The sequence below is a fragment of the Nilaparvata lugens genome, chromosome 3 (genome assembly GCF_014356525.2).
Source record: "Nilaparvata lugens isolate BPH chromosome 3, ASM1435652v1, whole genome shotgun sequence".
Lineage (NCBI taxonomy): Eukaryota > Metazoa > Arthropoda > Insecta > Hemiptera > Delphacidae > Nilaparvata > Nilaparvata lugens.
Genome location: NC_052506.1, coordinates 94,831,965 through 94,856,512, shown reverse-complemented (window position 1 = coordinate 94,856,512; position 24,548 = coordinate 94,831,965). Strand labels below are relative to the sequence as shown.

Genomic DNA, 24,548 nt, shown 5'->3' with positions numbered 1-24,548 from the left:
ACCCATGTTGTTCATGTACATGTCCCCCCGACATACGATATTGAGGGTTCCAACTTCTATCAAATTTTAACCAACATGCACGTTCAGCTCTATAATTATCTGACCCGAGCTCTCGAAAAGGACTAAATAAACGACAGAATGACAGTCACTGACAGCTTAAATGGAGCACAGTTTCATTTCTTTACAGAAATAATAGGCTTTGATGAACTCTGAAAGATGCTGGCTAATATATAAACTATTATTCATCTCTCTAATGAAGATGGATAGGAGATATAGATAGAAATGAAACTCTCAAGCACATGAATCAGATTATAAAATAATACTAATCAATAAATAGGAATTGAAACTACCCAATGGATATGAATAATACATAAGTAGTATGATATACTGGATGAACACTCTTGAAGTGGATGCAATCAATTGAAGATGTAGTACAGTACATTGAATGTACAGATAGGTGAAAAATGTTATTTGTCACAAAAACAAAGATAACAATTCAAAATAGAAATAGGAAAAAGTTCAATGAAAAGAAATCCAGATGTGACTAGAAGCACCGACAGCGCTAAGAAATAAATTCCCACCCGAGCACAGGAGTAACATGAAAAAAAGCAAGAGACATATGAAGAATAAACAAATAAAATGTGTATTCCTCTTTAGCACACTAAATCATTCAGCAAATTGTATTCTCTATTGTGTTTTCTCTTATTGTAACTCTTTTATTGTAATTGTTTTTTTTTCTATTTGTTTTTGAATAAATTGATTGTAAAATGAAGTGGATGGAAATGCAATTGAGGGGAATAGGAAGAATAATTCATTCAAATTACTAAGATAGATACTGAAAATTAAAGGAAGTGAACAAATTAAACTATGGACAAATCAAGGCGTAGCCTACTATCTGTACACAACGCAATAATATGGTGATTTATATCAATTCAGATAAGCACTAAAACCCCCTCAAACAATAAGTATTCTGCAATCTTGGTTATCAAGATCTCGATAGTATCAATATCAATGAGTCAATGTGAGCTCTCCTAACATCTTCTTGACAACAGAAAGCAAATAACCGATAAGAACTGATTCCTGGGGCACATAGTCTATTATGTTTACTGGAAAAAGTGGCGTTAGTAGCCTACCATCCCGTCTTGGGATAAAAGGTACCGGGGTCTCCTCATCTATATTGAGCATATAATTTCCATAGTATAATAAATCCTCCAAGAACTGTCTATTATATTATTATATTGCATGATATCCTTCAATATACCGCCTTTTATCTTACCTCTCCTGTTCAATATTCAATGGGATTTGTTTGTCATAATATATGCCTATCCTCCCTAGCATGGGTATATAAATGTTCAAACCTTCCCATCCTATGGTGTATCCAATAAATCAAAACATACCGCCCAAAGATTTATAAATCACTTGAAAGTTTTGTTGTTCTATCAAGCTTCAATATTAACTTATGGTCCAGGATGCATACACTGTACACAACTCCAGTTAATACAGCAGACTCTGTGTACAGAGTAAACCCAGATATAGCATGGTTGACAGTGTGAGCCACTTCAAGATAGCCACTCCAAAGAGACTCCAGGTCTGCCCCAAAAGCGTTCTACAATCACTACCACTAAACCACTGCAATCACTGATGGTAGGGTCATCAAATATATCACGCAGATATAACACACATGTCATATCTATGGGACTTACAAGGATACAAAGATCCTACAGTACTACTTGACATGTAAATCACACACATCTGTCATACATAAACAAACATCGCATAGTACCAGTACCATGTGCCAATAGTATAACCATAGAGAGAAGATAGCATAGCTTATTCTATGATAGAGCTACACCAGGTTGAGACATTTCATCTACTTTCGCAGATATGATCTACATAATTCACATAATATACCCTACACCAAATAGTGAGTGACGTTGTATCTGAAAAGGCACTCTTCATTCTCTGAGCCTGAGAGGATAAATGAACACGCCTCAATAATATTTGAAAACAATGTCACAGTCTCTTTAATTTGCTAGCAGTAAACATAGAGTGTGTCATTCATAGTTATATTACGGTGTGTGGCAATGAGAGAAAGTCAGAGAGAGAAAGTCAAAACAGCCTGCTTTCAGTGTTTCTGTGTTTTGTTTTGCAAAGGTGAAGTTGTGGTAGATATTCATATTGAATGAGAACAACCTGATATTGTAAAACCACTAAATCAGATTTTGAACTCTGAGATGTCATACTCCAAGGAATCTCTGAACTCATTTTCAAAGTTAATTGTTGTCATTACTCAAGAAACAATTTGTTAGGATGTGTCAACGGAACTACTAACTTTCAATATACTAATATGACTTTAGTCATATAAGGTTTTTAGTAGTATATTTTTATCATATTTAAGGTTTTAGTCATATTAATTCTGTCTGATAGTTTGTTTCAGATAGTTTCTGAACAAGAATTTTGGCAGTTTTATCAAAATGCCGTGCCGAATCACGAGTAATATAAAATGACAATGAGCTTCTCAACCTCGAAGCCTTTATTGTTGTTTGAAATCAGATTGATTAACATTTTTCTGTCTCCCAGCAAACCAATCTACGATTCCCTTACTATACCGAGATCAACAAATTCAATCATACTATCAAGATCTGGATTGATCATTCAGGATTTCAAATAAAACTCTTGCTACGCTTTTTCAATTTCAACCCTTCAAATATTTCCAACTCAAAGATCACAAGACTCATGAGTTCAGTTAACAATACTATGATATATTCACCATCTACTCGAGAAAGCTTGGACGCATCAACTGAGAGTGAGCCCTATCATTCATATGAATGATTTTATCATTTTATTTGAATGATATAAAAAAGTGGTCTGGATTAAGTTCTTCCACTCTGTTTTCTCAGAAATGAACGAGACTCAATACTGATGAGTGAAGTGAGAAAAGATTAATGAATGTAGGAGAAGAGAAAACCAGAGGGCCTTGTATTGAATAGAAAATTCAGGTTTTCAGATTTTCTTGGGTACTATGGGAGAATCCAAGAGAATAACTCGGTCATCCTTATGACACACCTAAAGCCAAACAAGTTTCACGGGTTTAATCAGTTCTTGTGAACCTGAAACCTCATGTTGTGAACCAAATTATATAATTTTTGTAGTACTGCTATTGTGCTATTAAAATGTATTCTACGTCAGTTTGTTACTCTTCTATTGATTTCTTCATTATCAACTTACTACAAACAAGAAACAACAAACCTCAAACAAACCGGAAAGGCTGGGAGGATCTAGTGAACGAAATCATATTCATTTTTGAAATATCAAACATTCAAAGCCTCTATGATAGCTATTGACGCATATTTCATAATGTTTGTGCCACTCCTCGCTTCATCATCAATATTTTCACCAAAGAGGAAAACTGCGCACCTGAAATTCAGATGCTAGTGAATTTAATCCTATTGTATTTCTGTACATATTCGAAGAATATTCTTCCTTTAGCATGTAAGCTTATCCATCATTTTTAGCATCAGTTTTCATCATAATCGTCCAAACTTCGCCAAATCATTCAATAAAGAAGTCATCAATTTTTACTACAAGATCAACCAAGGGTGTAGGCTTAGCTAGTAGGCAGTCACATTTCTGCACATCTATTGAAACATCATGCTACAAGTTATTATAATAGTTCACAGGCATGGAAGTGTGATATCCGAATGAATGATTTTCAGTGGCATGTTAATAATCGGCTATTAATAGAAACCGAGCAGCCAGCGCTATCTAGCGTCAGTTTTGCGAACTGCGTGCAGCTCAGGGTTGTTGAACAGCTGGGGATTGCCGCGTTCTGGTAGGTGGAAAGGGGAGTAAGGAATCAAAAAGCAGCAGCACCGCTGGTTTCCGTCCAATTTCGGGGGTTGAAAGGGGGTGACCAGGTAGACAAGACATGGCCTGTCAGTGACTGACGTGATGGTGAACGTACAAGGGTTGAATAGTGAGTTGATCGAGTTGAAATCTCGAAAATAGCCTCGGAAAAGCCGCTCGGAGGAGTCAGTCAGCCAACGAGCGTAAGTAGCCTGCCAGCCCCGGCATATTATGAAAACTCAAATCAATACAATCCGACAAGAACACAGTGTCTCTTTCCGCCTAATAACATCATGCCGAACACCTGTTTCAAAATGGTGGCACTTTTTGTGCATTCAAATTCATTTCTCGTCAAATCACTTCACGATCCACATTCCTCATTCCTCAATCCAATAGTGAGGTATTTTTCTTTCTCGTTCGCTCTTCATCGTTTTGTATTTCTATCAAACAATCTAGACAAGAAATTCGGAATTGTAAATTAGCCTAGAACAGAAAACAACACACAAACGTTCATTTAAAAGTACACGTTACTAATCGATTAATAGAGTGATTTAGTGTTACTTAGTATACGTAGTAGTGGTAGTAGTAGCAAGGAATCTGGGATACGCGTGTTCTAGATATACTAATATACAAATATTAGGAAAACGAAAAATCATATCAAATAAATTTTATTGCATACAAAACACAATACAATAATCTCTGTTAAAATACAAAGTACAACTTGTATAAGCTAAAAAAGTTGCTCAAATATATTATAACTTCGTGCTACACGTCGACAATGTGAACTTGTACGCCGAAATCTTATAATTATTTTGATAGGATATTCAATATAGAATCAATAAAAGTTGTTGTATTGAAGATGTCATGTATGACATTTATTTCTATTGAATTGATTTGTTAAGAAAAGTTGCATTATCAACTCCTACCTTCAATGCCACTTCTATTTCATTGCTACGTAGATTACGACACGTATTTCAAAATTCAAAATAAATAAATTCCAGAAACGTTCGAATGAGTGACTTGAAATATTATCAATATTGAACTCATCTATTTTACTTTCAATGACAATCTGCTAATAAAAATTCACAGTCACTCATTCATTTGAAAATTCAGAAACTATCTATCACAGCATCGATTTCTATGAATAAGTGATTTCAGTCCAGGAAAAAATAATAATCAGTGTTCAGACAATAAAATGAACACTAAAGCATATCATTATAAACCAATTCATACAGTAAGACAAGAATCTGAGAATTTTTTCCAGTATTATATCTGCCTTTCATAAAGATTTCTTCACCTTTTTATCCTTTTAAAGGCACCTATACTGAGCAGTTCAAACATTACTAAGATAAACTTCTCAGACACTTATTGGTTGAAACTTTTTCCACAGAGTATCTTCAAGCATTGACACAATCGAGTTCATATTTTTCAGCGTATCATGATATTTTGGACTAAGGGCCGGTTTCCGAGCTCGGGATTTAGCTAAGTTCTAGACTTTAAACAGCTGGAGTCAGAAAATTGGCTTGCCCCGAAACGGGGCATAGCAATACCTCCGTAAACAAAGCCATAGTTCATTCTGGTGACGTCAGCACATGTATCAGCTAGTGTTTTTATTGGTGTCGGAGCAATACCTACTATTACTTTATAGTAATATTACTTAATAAGTACTAGTAGGTATTGGTCGGAGCCAACCTGTGCTGACGTTACCATCAACCACCTGTCATGCACTATGGCTTTGTTTACGGAAGTAGTGGGCGTAGACCTAGTTTTTATGATAATATATATTTTCTCATTTCTTTAATTGGAAACGCTTTTCCTTGACAAAATGAAATATTCCTAAAAAATTCAAAATAGCTGAAACTTTACACTGTTCTCTCTTTATTTTATTGTGTTCTGATTTCTAGAAACTAAAATTGAACGTGGACTGCAACTACTCACCATTTCGGAAAGCCACATAATGACGATTGGCGGCTACATATTTGAAACTACGATCAGACTACTGTATATGTGTGTATATATAATTGTTTTCAGAGTACTTTTTTCTTTGTGTAAATTGTGAAATTCGATGATTTTTTAAAAGTCGTCAAAACAGCTGTTCTACAGATGAAATATCTCGACTATGTGTTATTTTAATAAACTGCTCTAACTACCTACCTCATGCACGAGAGGGAGTTTACAAAGTCCATTTCTCAAGGATGGGGTGGACCCTATCAAATTTTCAGGAAAAAGACTCATGCCAGTTGATAGAGATGATAAATAAGTATATAGGGAATGAATTTGAAATAAATCAGTCAAGTCATTTTTGAGAAAATCATGAAAAACATGGTTTTTTAGTAACTATCCGCCATTTTTCTCAAGAATATTACGGAGCTCCTACAATTTTCCCAGAAATGAGACTCATGTCAGTTGATTGGGCTTATAAATAGCTATCCATGGTATAAATTTGAAGAAAATTGTTAGAGCAGTTTTCGAGAAAACCGTGAAAAACATGGTTTTTTAGAAATCATTCGCCATTTTTTCGCCATCCTGAATTGAATTTTATTGGATTTCTTATTGTCGGGTCCTCATGGTATAAGGACCTTAAGTTTAAAATTTCAAGTCAATCGGTTAATTAGGAATGGAGTTATCGTGTTCACAGACATACACACATACACACACACAGACCAACACCCAAAAATCATGTTTTTGGACTCAGGGGACCTTGAAACGTATAGAAAACTTGAAATTGGGGTACATTAATTTTTTTTGGAAAGCAATACTTTCCTTACCTATGGTAGTAGGGCAAGGAAAGTAAAAATAGTTTAATCAGATATTTTGTGTTACTGTTCTAGTCCAGTCAATTTAAGATTATAGTGAAATGTTTGGAACACAATTTTCAACTCAAGAGCTCTTTTAAGGATAGTAAGAGGATAACATATCAAAAGTCCTCACCCCTACCTCATGTGCTAAAGGAGTGGAGGTGGTTTTGAAAGTAGGCCTACCATTTTTTTCATTTTTCTCATAAATATCTCGAAAACTATGCATTTTATGGACATTTGTATACTGTACAAAATTGAAGGTTGAAGCTCACAAAATTACCAACAAGTTTTGTTCTCTACATTTTTTTCATATCTCTTACATTTTCTGAGATATCCGCTTTTGAAGGTGAGACATTTTTTGAAAAAACACTTCTGCCTCCAATTTTTTCATCTTTTCGGCCTTATAATTTTTGAACGATTGATGAAAAGAATCCTTGCCGATTATAAGCTGACGGAGCATCAAATTATATTCAATTTGATGTATATTTGTCAAATATTTGTTCAAATGTCATTTTTAACTTGAACAGCTGATAACCTTCCGGCAAATTTTTAAGTAAACAATTATCAGACGGGATACCTGGCGGTGGGGGAGGGCGGCGTTTGCTGATTTCGCCCAGGGCGGCAAAGTCCCTAGGGCCGTGCCTGCTTGCTCCCTTTCCAAATTTTGATAGTAGTAAGCCAATGTCTAAAAGGTAGGTTATGTTGCTTCACTTTGAATCAAATTCTGAGTCCAGAAATATACAAAACAAAATTTAGAAATTAATTAGATTGAAAACCGAAAAGAGGAAAAATATTGCACCAAACTGTAACTCAAAACTTTAAAACATTGAATTATTCAAAGGCTTTCAAATATTTGACACATTTTTTATACATCATCAAGACGATTGCTCAGCACATCGTCAGAATGTTCAGCTGATAAGAGGTAGATCATTGAATAAACAATTTTTGCTATTCTATTATTTCATAGGACTACCTTTGCACAAGGACTACCTTATTATTTCATCTTCCAATGTTATCACATTGGTGTCATTTTCATTGTAAATAAATGAATAAATAAATAAATAGACCCATGAGTGTGATACCTTACTCAATCATACCGTGACAAATGATGTCAATAGCTGGAAGAGAGAAAAGTTTCAAACTAGCACTGTATTTCTCCCCAAAAATGGATAGAATCAAATATTGCACATCACCCAATTACAGCTGTCATCTATTGGCATAATTTGAAACTAAGTATTGATCAAATTATTCATCATTGTCTATCAGGAGAGAGAAGGCTCGAATTCGTGCAACTTGAGAAATTTTCCATCACCCAGATAATTGATGGAATAATTATTCAGAACCAGTTTCTAATTGACCAATATTAGGAGGAAATAGGCGGGGCTTTATTTCTTCCAATCTGTGTAGTTGTGAACCACCCAGTAAGTGCCACCATCTAGTGGCAGAATATCAAACTAGTTTTTGACCAATAAGGAAAGAGTAGACGGAGCAACAGATTAACTACCAATCAGGAGAAAGCTTGTCCAATGACGACCAATAAGGAGTTTGAAGATATGATTGGAAGGGTGGTTCCAATCTGAATCTCTTTCGTCTTATTAGTGGGTCACGAAGAAAAATAATCATTTAAAAGTGGTTTGCCAGACATTAAAGGTTGAGAACCAGTGATTTATGTGTTTGTTTAGCTTTATGAGAAAGTATTTGATTATCAGTTTTCAGATTCAAATTTCAAACGATAATAACAATACTAGCTTCAAATTTTCAATTCTTATATTATTTCTCAAATATTGTTCTATTGTAAAAAATGTAATTTATGAAAGTATCATAATTTTCAATTTTATGTGAAACATATATTGTATTTCAACAGAACAATATGAGATTATGGCAATAGAACGAAATAATGTAACTCAATAACCGGTGCAAACGAAACTCAACTTTGTGTCAGAAGAGAGGGACAATTGAAGATTCTGCATTTTGCATCTCATATTTCTGCATTCAGCAGAAATTCAAATTGAACAGAAGTTACTGGATAGTATTCAGGAAATTCAGGAGGGACATCATTGAAGTTAAGCTAGACTACGATTGACATAATATATACGGTTCACTACCACGGTGGTACGGTGTAATCCAATATGGTGTCACTATCTGTGACAGTCGTGGAGAGAGAGAGAGAGCAGAAGAGAGCAGGGATGACATAGAGAAAGATAGAGAGAGAGAGGAGCTTAAATGGATTTTGGTCTTTGGTCAGTGCTCGTGGGATTTAAACGTTCGTCACGAACACAAGAGCGAGACTATTGCCTGAACTAAGATCAGCAGACTATTGCCTGAACCAAGTTCAGCCTGAACTAAGATCAGTCGAAGTCAATTCAGTCCAATATTCTTGCTTTTTACTAGTCTCGCTCCACCGAGTCCATATCAAAGACATTCGATTTTGCTGACTGCAGCAGGTTTCCACTCGAGATCAAATCAATTCTGGAGATGGAGAGTGGAGCATTGTATAGTGAGCAGCTGAAGATCATATACGACATATACGTACATAATATAATATAGTGCGCATGATGTAACAGAAAGGATGAGAGCACTTCACTTCAGTATATTGGGAGCCTTTATACAGTATGTTGGAAGACTTGCATAAATGACAGCCAATTTTAATATAAAATAATGCCAATTTCAAAGGAGTTGGCGCCAATTCGAAGTTTATAATTTTTATAATCATAATGTTCACTTTCTATGTAATAAACATGTAGATTGGGTAAAAAATGAGAAATAAATAGAAAATAGAGGTGGCACGATCCAACAATGTAATTCAATAATGCGTGGAGTTTTTGGTTCAAAATTTTCCAATTTTATTCGAAATTTTTATTTTCAGGATAATTGTTTCTATTCTGTGAGATTTAATTATTCAAAATTTATTTCCTGATTGATGATAATGGTTGTTTTTTGAAGTGTAATTGTTATTTTAATAAGCGTTAGTAGCTTAACCTACATTTTGAATTGGACTGAAGTACAAATTTCAGAAGGGACAGTTTTGGGCATAAGCCTGTTGTGCCTTCTCACATAAGTATGATACCATGTCTTAATAAATAAACTAATAATAAACTTGAAAAATAATTTAAAAAAGTCATTGTACATGACTTAATAAATAAATACTAAGTTGAGCAACAAGCGGCTACATATTCAAACCTGGATCAGTTAAGGTATTTTGGTGAATCATCTATCATGGTACTGGATACCAATGAATACTAAGGCATCCACAATTACCCTAACTATCATTTAAAACTCTTTCAACAATTAGTCTGGTAGTAGATACCAATACTCCAACAGGCTATTGTACAATTTTCCACAGATAGTGTTTGAAATAATAATTAACTCTTGTCAACCAAACTAAGGGTTTCAATCAAATCAAAATTCTTCTACATCCATGGCTTACTTTAGATAAGTAGGTTTAGATTACTATCTATAGTAGGCTGTGGTACATCACATAACAGAATAGGCCTACTGAATGAGGTTAATGACCAAAGACCTTAAAGATGCATAGACTCACATGCAGCGCTAGTGTCGTACTTGGAGTTGAAATCGGCCATTGAGGGGACAACCTATACGATTATCACATACCAATGCCTTTGTAATCTATAATATTACACATATATAGATATAATATCTCGTGCTAAAATACCCCAATGGCGGCCTTCAATTTCAAGTAAGAGTTATCATTGAGAAGGCAGAGGCATTGTGGGTCTATATCTCTTTAAAGTCTTTACTAATGACATGTAAACTGTTTATTATTATTATAGCTTGTCTCCATAGAGACTAATTGGTCATGTGATATTTATCATATCAGTTTCATGGAAATATTCAGCTAGAAACAGATTTTGTGAGTACAGAAGTATGATGAGTTATGTAGTTCAAGGATACTCCTCGTTCCATTCTAGGTTACCCTCTCCTATTGTGGAGAAGCGCCTGTCACTGTGATAAATGAAGCTGAAATAAAAATTCTAATTGCGTTGGCAGCTGCTTATATTGTGATTTTTTCCTAGCAAGAGAACCTTAACATCCATTACTGGGATCGCTAGGGTTTCCTACTTTAACTATCATTCCTTATCTTACTAGGATCTATCGTTTCCTACCCTATTTACGTAACTAGCAATTGATAAAAGTTCAAGATAGCCTACCTTCCATGGTAATGGGAGCGCAGAGAAACTTCTTACGCTGCGTTTACACCGAAGTTATTAACAAAATTTTAATTTAAATTTTAACAAAATTTTAATAACTTAAACCTCATAGATTCTCATCTATTTCATTATCCATGACGAGCTATACGTAATAATCGGTTTTTAACTATTGTTAACGACACTACAGTCTAATATCTTCGAATATTGGTTATTCTTTATGGATTTTTGTTTTTATTTAGTTTTTCAACATCAAAATGAAAAATTTTCAGTTTAGTCGTTAGTTTTGAAGTGAAAATTGCACTTTTCAGAGTGAAAAGTGAAATCATAACCTCATTCTTTTTTCGAAACTTTTATTCATCAAAATTTGGGAGAGAGACAGTTTGGGCTATGCCTGTTGTCCTCTCTCAATCATATTATATTGCAATAATTATTTTTGATTGTCAATAAAATTGATGGATTCTATTAGATTGAACATCACTTATCATACACATGATGAATATATGTGTTTGCCTAGTTCCATTCAATCTAATAGAATCTATAAGGATTAAGTTATAACCATTTTGCTAATAACTTTCGTGTAAACGCGGCTTTAATCAATCAAAATTCTTCACAAGCTCTTGCAATATGAAATCAAAAAATTGAGTGAAATTGACACTCAATGTCATTGAATGTCACAATGACATTGTGACAAAGCTAGCAAATCTAAACATTAAAATATTTGATCATATGGTATAAACTCATCTAGCAGACACGCGTCACGTCGAGTCACGTTGCGCCTTATAGGTGTAATAAAATTGAGCACACTTCAATACCTGACTAATACAAAAAAAGAAGTAGCTAGGTGGAGAAGTATATGAACAGAAGTAGTGGAAGATGAAGAAAGAAGAAGAATATTTGTATAAAGGTTTGGAAAAAAACAGGAGAAGAAGAAGTTAACAGGGGTAGGAGGATAAGACAAGAGGGGAAGAAGAGAAGATGGAGAAAGTGGTGGAATATGAAGAATGACAAGAAGTATACATTGAAACATTATAAAAAATTGGAGTATGAAACATTAACAACAGTTTATTGCATTATAAATGAATGACAATTTTAAGTAGTTCTATCAATCACGGAAAAACCTACCACCTTCACTACTGTGAATAAGAACGAAAATGCCTTATTTATGAAGACAAAAGAACGAACGTGAAAAAGAACGAAAATGTAAAAAAGAACGAAAATGTCTTCTTTATGTAAGTAGATTTTTTGTACGTGTGACATGATCGCATGATTCATGAAAATTGCCGAAGTAGTCTTGATACTGAACACTGAGATACCTGCGGAAAATTAATTTTGAAAGCTTATCACCAACCTGACAAATAATAACAGACAGATCCTTAGAATAAGTAATTTATTGTTCATTATGCAGACGTCAAGAAGCTATTCAAAGTAGATACTTTTCAACATGAAATGATAATGCGTAAATACAGAGGGAAATTTATTCAAATGAAGACATTGCCTGACAGCTTCTGCGAATGGAAGGAATAAACTCGAGAACGTTTCACTTGAAAACTTCCAGTCTTTTCTCAGATAAGGGATTGAAGTGAAGACTTTAAAATGATTCAACTTTGAATAATAATTGGAATGAAATCGAACAAATTAATACAAAAGGAAAAATATTGAAATAAAGAAATGGCTGGATTTATTTTATTCATAATTCCGTTGATTGCTTGAATTTCATGAAATTACTTGATAATATCCTATAATGAAGAGCATTGAGTTAATAGCTGCTAATGAAGATCAAATCTTAGTGGAGAAACTGCTAATCTAGTTTTAGAACTCGAAAACATGGTCCAAATCGAATATGTGGAAGAAAAAAGGAATTCAATCAATGGGGTGTGAAATTGAAAGGTTGTTGAGTGCACTGAACGAGCTTCCAAAGTCTCCCCTTCCACCCCCTTCCTCATACCACAGTCTGGGAGGTAACCTATCATTTTACGGTGGACGAGTTTATTCCAGAGTGTTAACCAACAATCAAGTTAGCACAGCACCATTCAATAGACTCAACGATCTGGTGCTATTAAGACATCTACGGCATCGTAGCGCTATTGATCTTCACTTCACAATTTTCTCACATACAAATTATATATAATGAGTTCTACTGCATATTCTATTATATAAGGCGAGCAATTTCTGTATTTTCATATCTGGCTATTTATATCTAGATATTTATGTTCAACGGATCTCGAAAACGGCTCTAACGATTTTCACGAAATTTGGAACATAGTAGGTTTATGATATAAAAATTTGATTGCACTAGGTCTCATCCTTGGGAAAACTCGCTGAACGACATTAAAAGGATAATTCATCCTTGGCTGAAACAGCTGTGGATAGTAAAAAAGTGAGTGAGCGATTGAGTATGTGAAAAATCAAAATATCGCATCCCCGAAATTCATAAGATGACATAATATTGCCAGCTGTGAAATATAAACCCGATCATTTTAGAGTATTGTGTTCTGTTTATCAATAAAGTATAGATAAAAATAACGAGCGAAGCTCGGTGCCCCGATATTCTGCATATTAAGTGTGTTTGTCTTTTCGGTCTCAAAATGTTATAGTTTTTTAAAGTTTGGACTTTTCTAATCAATTGTGATTGATTTCATTCAATTTTGAAGTATTTTTTAAATTTAAAAATGATTTTTGTGTGTTTTTAATTGTAAATTGAGTGTGTAATTGAATAATGTTAAGTGCCACATAACCTAGCTACATTTGGACTGTTGTATAAATTAGAAATGGAACCGTTTTGGGCTTATAAGCCTGTGGTACTTTTCTATAAGTTGTGTAATTCTGATGATTGAATAAATAAATAAATAAATAAATTAACATTGTTACTGTATCATTGTAACTTTTACTACAAAGAATAATGAATTTCTTATCATGTAAAAATAAACAGCAATTGCTGTTCTCAACTTCTTATACTTAAATCAAGAGTGAGAAACCATTCCTTTTTCAAACCATCTAGAAGTTCGTCGACTGTTCAAAAATTTAGGATGCTCACACTTAAAATCCATTATTTCCAAAATTAAATTCAATAGTTGTTAGTTCAATAAGGTGTTTGCGAAAATGTTATTTTTGTATGAATTTGAACAGAAATAGGAAGGCTATAATAGGGAACAGAATAGTAGAATTACATTTGAGTTTGATTGATTCAGAGTGAATGAATGGAAATATTTACTTGGTGACTAGAAATAAAAGTTTAATGTATTAGAAAAGAGTCGACGATATTCGCCTGGTACACATTGAAATAATTCATAAACGGATTAATTCATTTATTATGTAATTTAATACGTTGAATTGGTCAATCCCAAACTCTGATTAAGTACAATATTATTAAGACCCAAGTTCTAGTTTTTCTCATACCGACATTATTTTTCACTATAGTGAGGTTCACGTTATAATGGCAGTGTTAGATTAGCAATGGTATTGCTATCCTTGTTTATCATCCAACAAAGCGGATAGCGCTATCTCTCTCTCGCTTTGCTGTGTTGCCAGATCGTTTTTTAACAATGTAGAATTATTAATTAATCAACAACATATTTTATCTTAATTATAAAACTCATTATGAAATTATTGGAAAATATAATTGGTTATTTTAAACGAGAATGAACAGTTCATAGTACATCAATGAACCTGTATAAGCAACCGTCTATAGAAGGCATTGACAGGACAGATGATCGGAACGTTGTTCTCCTATCTTTCTCCACTGCCATTATAACGTGGACCTCACTAGAGAAGAAAAGTGTGGTAATCAACTATTAAAAACTCTTACACTATACGAAGCATACTATCTTGCCTATTCATTGATGCATGAAGGAATATTTATAAACTATACAGAATAGTATCTTAAATTGATTGTTTGTTATCCACCCTATGGTTACGTCCCAAGGGTAGAGTAGGCCTAGCCTAATCGTTCAAATTGGCTATCTTACTGGATAATTCTCAATGCACAACTTTCACAACCATTAGACTACTCAAACTAATTAAATATTGAATGTTCTATGATACCAGCAATATTTAACTACCATTAATAGCTCCACTTTTGTGTTTGTTTAGTAATATAAGACTATCTACAATGCTACTGATTGAATGCAAAGTTGATTCACTAATCGTCATATTAGGCCCAATTCCTTATCATATAAACAATTCTAAAGTTCCTGCAAGCAAGAGATATGAGTCTTGGAGCAAACGACATCAGTTTATTTCTAGCTCATAACATATTTGACCCAATGAATGAATGTAAGTTATGGTAGAAAGAATTGAATAGAACAGAATGACTCCCTTTATTTTTTCTAAGAGAGCAAAGTTAGTGTGCAGCTAGCCTTATATTTCTAATAACAATACAATCTCTCTTCAACAATCTTAACACTTATAAACACTCTTAAACCCTCCCTTTTGACTATCATCCCCCCTCTGACGTTTAATAATAACTCACATTATACATAAAAAACAATAATATGATAAAAACAAAGAAAATTAGGGATATTTCATGAATATACTATGTGAAAAAAATCTGGTGTGGTACACTCACACAACTTTCCTTGCTCATTGAACTGTAAGCCTCATTCTTGAACGAGAATAATTTAGGGGAATAGCATAATGACGATTGGCGGCAACATATTTGAAACTACAATCAGACTTCTGTATATGTGTATATATAATTGTTTTCAGATTACTTTTTCCTTTGTGTAAATTGTAAAATTCGATGATTTTTTTAAAAAGTCGTCGAAACAGCTGTTCTACAGATGAAATATCTCGCCTATGATTGTGTTCTTTTTATGAACTGCTCTACCTACCTACCTCTTGCACGAGAAGGAGGTTACAAAGTCCATTTCTCAACGATGGGGTGGACCCCCCATTAGTTTCCCAGGAAGGAGACTCATGCCAGTTGATAGAGCTGGTAAATAACTATACAGGGTATGAATTTGAAAAAATCGGTCAAGTCATTTTTGAGAAAATTGTGAAAAACATGGTTTTTTAGTAATTATCCGCCATTTTTCTCAAGAATATTACGGAGCTCCTGCAATTTTCCAAGAAATGAGACTCATATCAGTTGAAAGGGCTTATAAATAGCTATCCATGGTATAAATTTGAAGAAAATCGTTAGAGCCATTTTCGAGAAAACCGTGAAAAACATGGTTTTTTAGCCATTATCTGCCATTTTTTCCGCTATTTTGAATTGAATTTCATTGAATTTCTTATTGTCGGATCCTCATGGTATAAAGACCATAAGTTTAAAATTTGAAGTCAATCGGTTAATTAGGAATGGAGTTATCGTGTTCACAGACATACACACATATACACACACACACACACACACACACACACACACACACACACACACACACACACACACACACACACACACCACACACACACACACACAACACACACACACACAATATTTTTGGACTCAGGGGACCTTGAAACATATAGAAAACATAAAATCTACCCCAAGCTTAAATTTTTTTGGAAAGCAATACTTTCCTTACCTTTGGTAATAGGGCAAGGAAAGTAATGAAACGTATAGAAAACATGAAATTAGGGTACCTTAAATTGTTTTGGAAAGCAATACTTTCTTTACCTATGGTAATAGGGCAAGGAAAATAAAAACAATACTCTGAGTGAAGTAAGAAGAATAGTCTGACAATCATAGTAAAATGTTGAACATCGTAGGCCTATTTGGTAGTATCTGGATGGAGTGGAAATTCAGTGTCAATAAGCCTTACATGTTTCACGAAAGTTTTGTTGATGCCATGCTAAAACTGGATTTTCTCGAGCTTTGTAATGAAGTAGATCAACTTTGAGTAATAATCTCCATTCGCTTATTCTTATCATACTGAATATTTCATCTTGTTTAAAGTTTATGATAGAAATAGAAAACCAATCTTTCACTTTAGAGAAATTGAAATGACGGATGATGAATTGAGTATGAATAGTTTTCAAAGAGACTTGTGACTTGAAAAATACTCTCCTATCACATCTTGGTATTCTACTTGTATTCTATTGGAAATTTACAAAACATCTGTATCAATGTAGCTTATAAATATCAATATCATTCTGCTGAAATTGAGTTAACAGCCTCCAACAAATAATGTCAATATTTACGCTGCTCTCAAGGTTGGAAATAGGTGGCTTCTAACAATGACCTAGTTGTAATCTTCTATATTCTGTCACTGATTGTGAGTACACTAGCTACCACTGCCAATATAATTCCTCCTTAAGATCCCAACCTTTATCATGTTTATTGTTACGCTTGGAGACTGTTGAAGTAAGCATGTTGACATGATAGACAAGGGTTAAATCAACAACCAAAAAGTAGGCTACAACAGTATTTCTCCATAATATCATTATAATCTTTGTAGACAGACATTAGCGTGACAGCCTTTTTGATGAAGTAATTTCCTCTGTTGGGCGGTACCACATAACATAACTATCACAGTTCGCTTCCTATTCAAATTCAAAACTCAAAGCCCAATCTAAAAGCATGAATAATTGACGATTAGTTTGTTTTAAAGGCTGTCCCAGACGCTGAAAGTGATCCTCCTTTAAAGGACAAGCCAAAATGTGAATCGCCTGAAAAATGATAAAGATGAGAAATATCGTGACTGTAATTCCAGGTTATTGGAATTCTTCCATGAATATTGAAAATATTTTTTCCGGAGTACAGTACTTCGTTAAAAAATAATTAAAATCAATTATAAATTATTTGTATTGAACGAACAGTTCCAATTTAGACTGGTTTTACTTTCGTATGCTTCCCGGTTACTGTCAAACGCTTCAAACAATCTACTTCAAATCAAAAACAAAACATATTTTGAAAACTGTCTACAGTTAGCCAACGAAATCGACTCACTCCTTTGTTCTTGCGAGGGTGCAGCAGGATAACAGAGAAAGTGCATATAAAAAATTGTGTGGAAAATTATCATTGGAAATCACATGATCTATGAGGCACCTTTATCAATTTCGGAAGTTATATCAATTTCTGGCCAGACTAGTCAAGTGGTATGGAGCACGGTATTTGGATGAAAATATACTTCTTCTATTATATCGTGGTATGGAGTGTTAAAAAAGCTGAGTCTGCTAGCACTGCCTCGTCGTGATTCGAATCCCGCCGGTAGGCATGGACTATTATTATTTATTAAGTCATCAATAAAATTATACCCACGCACTGGCATGAATCTGTGGACATCATAAAAAAAGGATAAACAATTTTAAACCATATTAGATATTACCAAAGGCCCGGTCAAGTGTGAGTGGCGTTTTGGGAAACCCCTTTTCTTTCCATGTCTAATGTACCAATGATAATGTACCAATTGATAATGGGTTCCCCCCTAGCACTAAACCAAAACATCTTAAATCAAAATATTAGCATCAGCCCTATTCTTATCACTCAAATTGTCACACTAGCGTTTTGTTTTCAGGCTGCTTGTCCAGATGGCCATATCACCGTAAGCTCAACAAAATTATGGATAGCATTAATGCTCTATTTAGCATTCTTGCAATAATGCTGAACGTGTTCGAGATTTGTTCATTCATTGGAATATACCTGCTCAATTTTTATAGGCCTACACAGTTTTGTTACAGAATCAAAATTTCTAAGTATGAAATCGTTCATTTGTTTGTTTTCAGGCAGGTTGTCCACCTCAATGTTACAAAATAAAGAATACTACTTCGTGATAATGATAATAACTCCTATATTGCTACTGATCCATTCATTATAGATAATCGCTCAATTTTGTTTCAAAATCAAAATTTTCAAATCGTTCATTTGTTATCTTTCAGGCGGCAGGTTGTCCACCTGAACAAACCGAAAATGCACCAGACTTACAACTACTACTGCAGCACGTGCCAGTGTTGATCGGGTGTTGTTGTGGCAGCAGTGGATGTGGAGGGATGGGGCGGGGGGATGCTTTGGTGGGGGGAGAGCGAGAGGCGAAGAGCGTGCCTCACTCTTCAGTTGTCGGCCAGCCGTCGCACGGATCAGTTACATTCCGTTTCTGCCGCCTCCACCGCCTCCAATCACCACGTGGACAGCAGCATGGCTCACGCGCCGCCCCCCAAACACGACGAGGAGGATGATGCCGCCTCCGAGGAGAGGATTGTGCCGCCCGATGGTGGCTGGGGGTGGGTGGTTGTCTTCGCTTCTTTCATGATTCACATTATCAGTGAGTACTCTCAACAACTTGATTCAACAACTTTTGCATGGAACCATACGTTTAGATATTCCGTGATAGAGAACGATATATTATTGTGAGATTCAGATGCCTATTCCAATCACATTAGTCAATAAGTTTATCAACTTTTCATGTAAATATTCCTTTCTTTGAAAAAAATGTTGCATCTTACATGAAACCATTCCTTGAGGTCGTGGATATTCCCATATATTAGAGTGAATAGAATGACATAATATTATCGTGAGATTGAGTTGTTTATACCAATATTATTACATTGGTCGATTAGTCTGTGAAGCTATCATGAAAAACTTTGTTGGGAATAGTTACACATTATCTATGAATAAGAATAAGTTAACTCTTGAAGTTTGCATAACATGAAACAGTTAGTTGAGAACGTTGGATCCAGTTTTGAAGCTGTAAGAGCTAATTGATTCTAAAGCCACAACTTTAGTGGAATTATAAAACACGTCCAAAACACTATATCTTGATGGTTATACTGTAATTCTAAATGCCCATCCCACATCCCAATTGGCCTACCCATGTTTTGAGAATGTATTTTTAGAAACAAATTGATTATTATTCATATCGATTAAATGCATCAATTGAATTCATTCATATCGATTTAGGAAATCCAGACTGAATGCTGTCAACCATGACAGCAAAATTGATAATCGAGAAAATTGAAAATTAAACTACTGAAAAATCGACTTCCTTTTGCCAACCTATTAGGGCTATCATAAAAAATCATGTTCTCCCTAAACACCAGAAAAAATAAAAGATTGATAAAAAAGTCAATCTCTTCAGAAAATATCCCAATGCACCACTCTAATGTACCACTCATAACATTATTAGTAAACAGAGAATATTCATATTCTTCCCCCAATAATATTACTTCTATGCACAAGTCACTGACTGGTTCAAAAATATTTAAAACAATCTTCATTCGAAATGCCTCTAGGGAATAATGAATTCTAGTTTTTGGATGTTGCTTTGTATAAAAATGCTTCCAATCACACGATATTTATTTGTTCCCGAACTTGTCCGATTATAATCGAATTTAGTAAGTCATAACATATTAAAATTAGCATAGTACTTGAAGAAACAACTCATGAATATTCTAATCAAACACGATAAAATTCGTGGGATCAGTGTTTCTTTGTTGATTGAATATAAAACAGGGGAAAAGAGAGAAAAGTTTTTGCCAACTGCAAAAAAAATTATTTTAAAGACAACATAGAACGACTGAATACATTATTTCTCTTCTATGAGATGACAAGCCCAAGACTACTACATGTTGGAAAACTCCAATAATCCACATTGAAACCAAGCAATTGGACCAAAAACAAATTTCTCATTACTGTACTACCACTGTCATTACACTGCTCATCTTCTCGAAATTAAAAATAAACCAGCTCATCAACGATTAATTAACAATGTATCAAGCCGCCTGTCTTTATTTTGCATTCATCGTTGTGTGACTGGTTTAAAAAAAATGGAAACAGAAATACTCGTTGAAGTATGGGCGATACTTGTTGTTGATCGAAATGCATGTGACACTAAACGAATTACAATTCTAATGTCAATTTGGTGCGCAGAGCGGTTTCTATTATCTTTGGTGTTTGATAATAACACGTGTCATTGAAACCGATTGATTGACGTTCTTTCGTCTTCGTTCAATCGCTCTAAAAATGAATGAGGAAAGATAAAAATGAATGAGAAACGAGAAAAACGAATGAGATTCGTTGAAATTTGATAATGCTGACTTTGAAAACTCAAAATCAGAACTAGAATCGAGTGCTCAATGAAATTGATCGTTAAATGCATTTATCTCATTCGAAAATAGGTATTGAGTGAGTTAGTGAATACTATAACTTGAAATATTATTACAGTAATTTGTAACATATTGAATTATTTACTTTGATTTGAATACTGTAACGTGTAACTGGCTCTATAGGTTCAGATACATATTAAACTAGTTGAAATCCGCGAAGAATCTCTGTGGCATTTATTGAGAACAGGAAATATATTAACCATAATAAAATGTTAGTATTATTATTTATTCAATTGACAATCAAATCATATTAAAAACCCAAAGAATATTACAGATGTTCAATGTTCAACCAATTACACACCATAATAATCATAAAATCAGCAATTATTTTTATCAAGGTTTGTAGTTGGAATTGAAAAAGTTCCCTAGTTATGAATGCATGTTATGTAGAAATTTATTGATTCAATTGTAAGGCCATACATTTTATGTAAAATTTTATAGAAATTATATTGACATCACCAGTATAATATTATGATGAAAATATTCAATCAAAGTCGCTCAAAAGTCGTCTATTCTATTAAATTGACCTTCTAAAATATAAAAATTCTTAATCCTATTTATTTTATGCCCCTTTCACATTATTCAACATAGAATTACCATTATTATGAAGAAATTCGAATGAGTTCCAAGGCAATGATAAGAAATTAGATTACGGTACGAAAAATTGGATAGATTCTTGGATTTTCTCAATTATTGAGCCTTTATAATATATTGGATAATAATTTGCTAGTAGATTCGTAATGTAATAGTCAATAGTAAATGGTAGAACATGAGATGATTCTCTTTCAATTACTGTAAGGAATTTTACAATGGGTCATTTTTCAGAAGTAAGGTTTTTTCAGTTGAGAGAGAATGCATAAGATGTTCCCAACATTGGAAACCTGGATTTCGACCTTGAGAATTCCTTCAAAAAATTGTAAGGCTGAGGAGAAGGTTGTGAAAGAGAGGAAAGAAGGCTGACCGCGAACATTTTGAGCACTTGAATGAAATTAAAAAAATCAATCTCCATTCATAATAGAGCAATAGAGTTGGGAGTTTCAAGAAAAATTGGGGAAATTGTTGATGGAAAGAGGTTGTTCCGCTTTGCATAAACCCATTAGTTGAGGACTTTTTCAATAATTATGAGAGGGCTACACTTGAATTCAGATTCTCATTAGAACTAATTCTATGCTAGGAATTATATAATCCCCATTTCCCAATAAGAATTCTCTATAGAAATCCAAATCCAATAATATTTCATTCTCTTGAGAGGAAATTTCTTCAAGATTAGCTGATGATAATTTCAGAATGTAAGCTCTCATGATATTATTGCAGATCTGAATTTTATTGCGGGTACCCTATTGTATTTTGAGTATATTGTGGATTAAGAGAATGGATAATTAATTTACAATAGATAGATCGATAAATTAGTTAGATATTGTGGGTACTGAGTGGGTGAATTTGGAAAAATATTTTTTCAATTCATTAAGTGGATTTGAAAAAAATCGAATTTCCTCAGTTTTGACAAAAACATTCAGTGACAACTCCGACCAGAATGAACAATAGATTCGAAATGAACTAACATCCCCCTCCAGTGGCATAAATAAGGAAAGATAAGACTTATCAGTATGATAAGAGTAATTTTCCCGATAATATAATCCGCTGATATCCTGGTGATTCACTCTATATACTCTGACATCATAAGAAGGCTCACCCTAGCTCACACTAGTAAGGTAACACTCACAAAGTTAAGCGGCTTTAGGTCGGTTTCGACTAAGCTCTTCAACCAAACCACATAAAACGAACATACTTGAAATGCCAGGTGACTGCGTCGTTTTGAAGCAGATATCAATTTTGTAATAAATCATTGAACTTCAAGTATATGAAACTGTTTTTTACGAGCTTTGTATCTTCAACACTTGGTTAAGGTGAATAAATTTTATGATACAGAAGAGTACAAGGAAATTAATGTTGGTTTTATTCACTTCAGATACTCATAAAGAAGAAATATTCTGATTTCATACTGGGCTCTAGATAATAAAGCCAGAATAACTTAAATTTTCTAGATAAATATGAAATATATCATGAATAATACCAATTCATATAATGAATATTCCAAGTAGAATAGAATACTGAACTTAGAAAAAGTTGAATGACAGGTAAAGAACTGCAAATTCCAAAATATCGATTTTTACTGGTGGAATAAACAATATTCTTACAAAAAAGGCAGGCTTTTAATCCATCAAGAGCCTAAAAAACTGCAAATTTCAAAATATCGATTTTTAACGGAAAAATAAACAATATTCTGTCAAAAAAGCAGGCTTTCAATTCATCAATTGCTCGCTTGTAATACATTAATGGTATTCAAAAACTGAGGAAATTTTCCACGTAAAAGATTGAGTAGAAGACTTGAAGTTATATTACAATCTATTGAAATAATGAGGTAACGCTTTTGGTCGTTATACCATTGTCAATCTCTGGTAATCTAGAACCACTATCTACAGGAGAGAGCAGGAAAATATACGATAACAAACAGCCGATATGATTGATAGATGAAAGAGCTATCAAGGTGTACGTTCACCATTGGCGTAGACAAGCCACTACACATATTAGCAGCTTATTCAAACAGCATTGTTTTGTATAAAATTACTGTAAATGTTGAGTACCTCATTGCTGTAAAGCTGCGTTTACACAAAAATTATTAACAAAATGTTAATATCATAGCATGTTATGTTCATATCACATAAAATGTCAATAACTTAATTATTATAGATGAACGGAACTTGACAAACACATATGTTCATTATGTTTATGATGAGTTATGTTCAATCCATAAAGATTGAGTCATAATAGAATCTATAAAGATTAAGTTATTGACATTTTGTTAATAACTTTAGTGTAAACACAGCTTAATAGTATTTTTTATTTTTCAAGAAATATGTGAATGAATATTAGAAACCCAATTTACTAATCTGCCGTTCAAGGCTATCAAATATTATTATTGCACTTCAATCAACAGTTCAAGAAGAAGCAAGTGAATAACTCAACTTTAGAGAAATCCAAACATCGTTTTATTCACAGAATTAAGTGGATATTCAAAACATCAGTCTGGAGCATACAATTAATTTACTTGCGATTATCATGTAGGCTACAATGTGAACAATGTTGTGACGAGTGGTATTAGATGATAAGTGCGCAGACTGCACGTGACATGATAGGAGCATCGATTGTAAATCGTCGTCGAGTGTCGCAGTTTGCAGGCGATGAGAGGCTCTTGTTTCACACTCGCTAAATTTTTGTTGATAATAGAGAGCTAACGACTTAGTTGAAAATCGTACTACAGTGAAATTATCGTTTCCAACTGAGCATCTGAATAACATAAATTGATACTTGCTTATGCAGTTATTATTTATTCATTTATTGCCAAAAACATCTTTAATTTCCCAATTTAGTTTCAAATTGTCCAACTTATATAACCATCATACATAGGTTATGTCCATTTCAATTTCTACACCAAATCATCAATCTCGAAATATAAATAAAAACTATACAAACAATTTTTAATTTAGATAGATTGACAATAAAACTTTTGTAAAAACGTGAAAGAAACTTTAAATTCACAAAATAAATAATAGAACCTCTCAAATTTTAAGCTTCAAAATATCACGTTCACCATAGCTACATAACATATTAAAGCATTTATTTATTTGTATAT

General features: G+C 33.7%; 1 protein-coding gene across 1 annotated transcript in view; it reads left to right on the top strand.

Moving 5' to 3' along the window:
- The first annotated feature begins 3,830 nt into the window (after positions 1–3,830).
- The window catches only part of LOC111058173 (monocarboxylate transporter 13), a 71,724-nt gene continuing 51,006 nt past the window's right edge, over positions 3,831–24,548 (top strand). The window contains exons 1-2 of the mRNA XM_039425136.1: positions 3,831–4,049; positions 18,632–19,014. Coding sequence (XP_039281070.1) covers positions 18,756–19,014 — 259 coding nt within the window. The 5' untranslated portion in view covers positions 3,831–4,049; positions 18,632–18,755. The remainder of the gene's footprint in view (positions 4,050–18,631; positions 19,015–24,548) is intronic.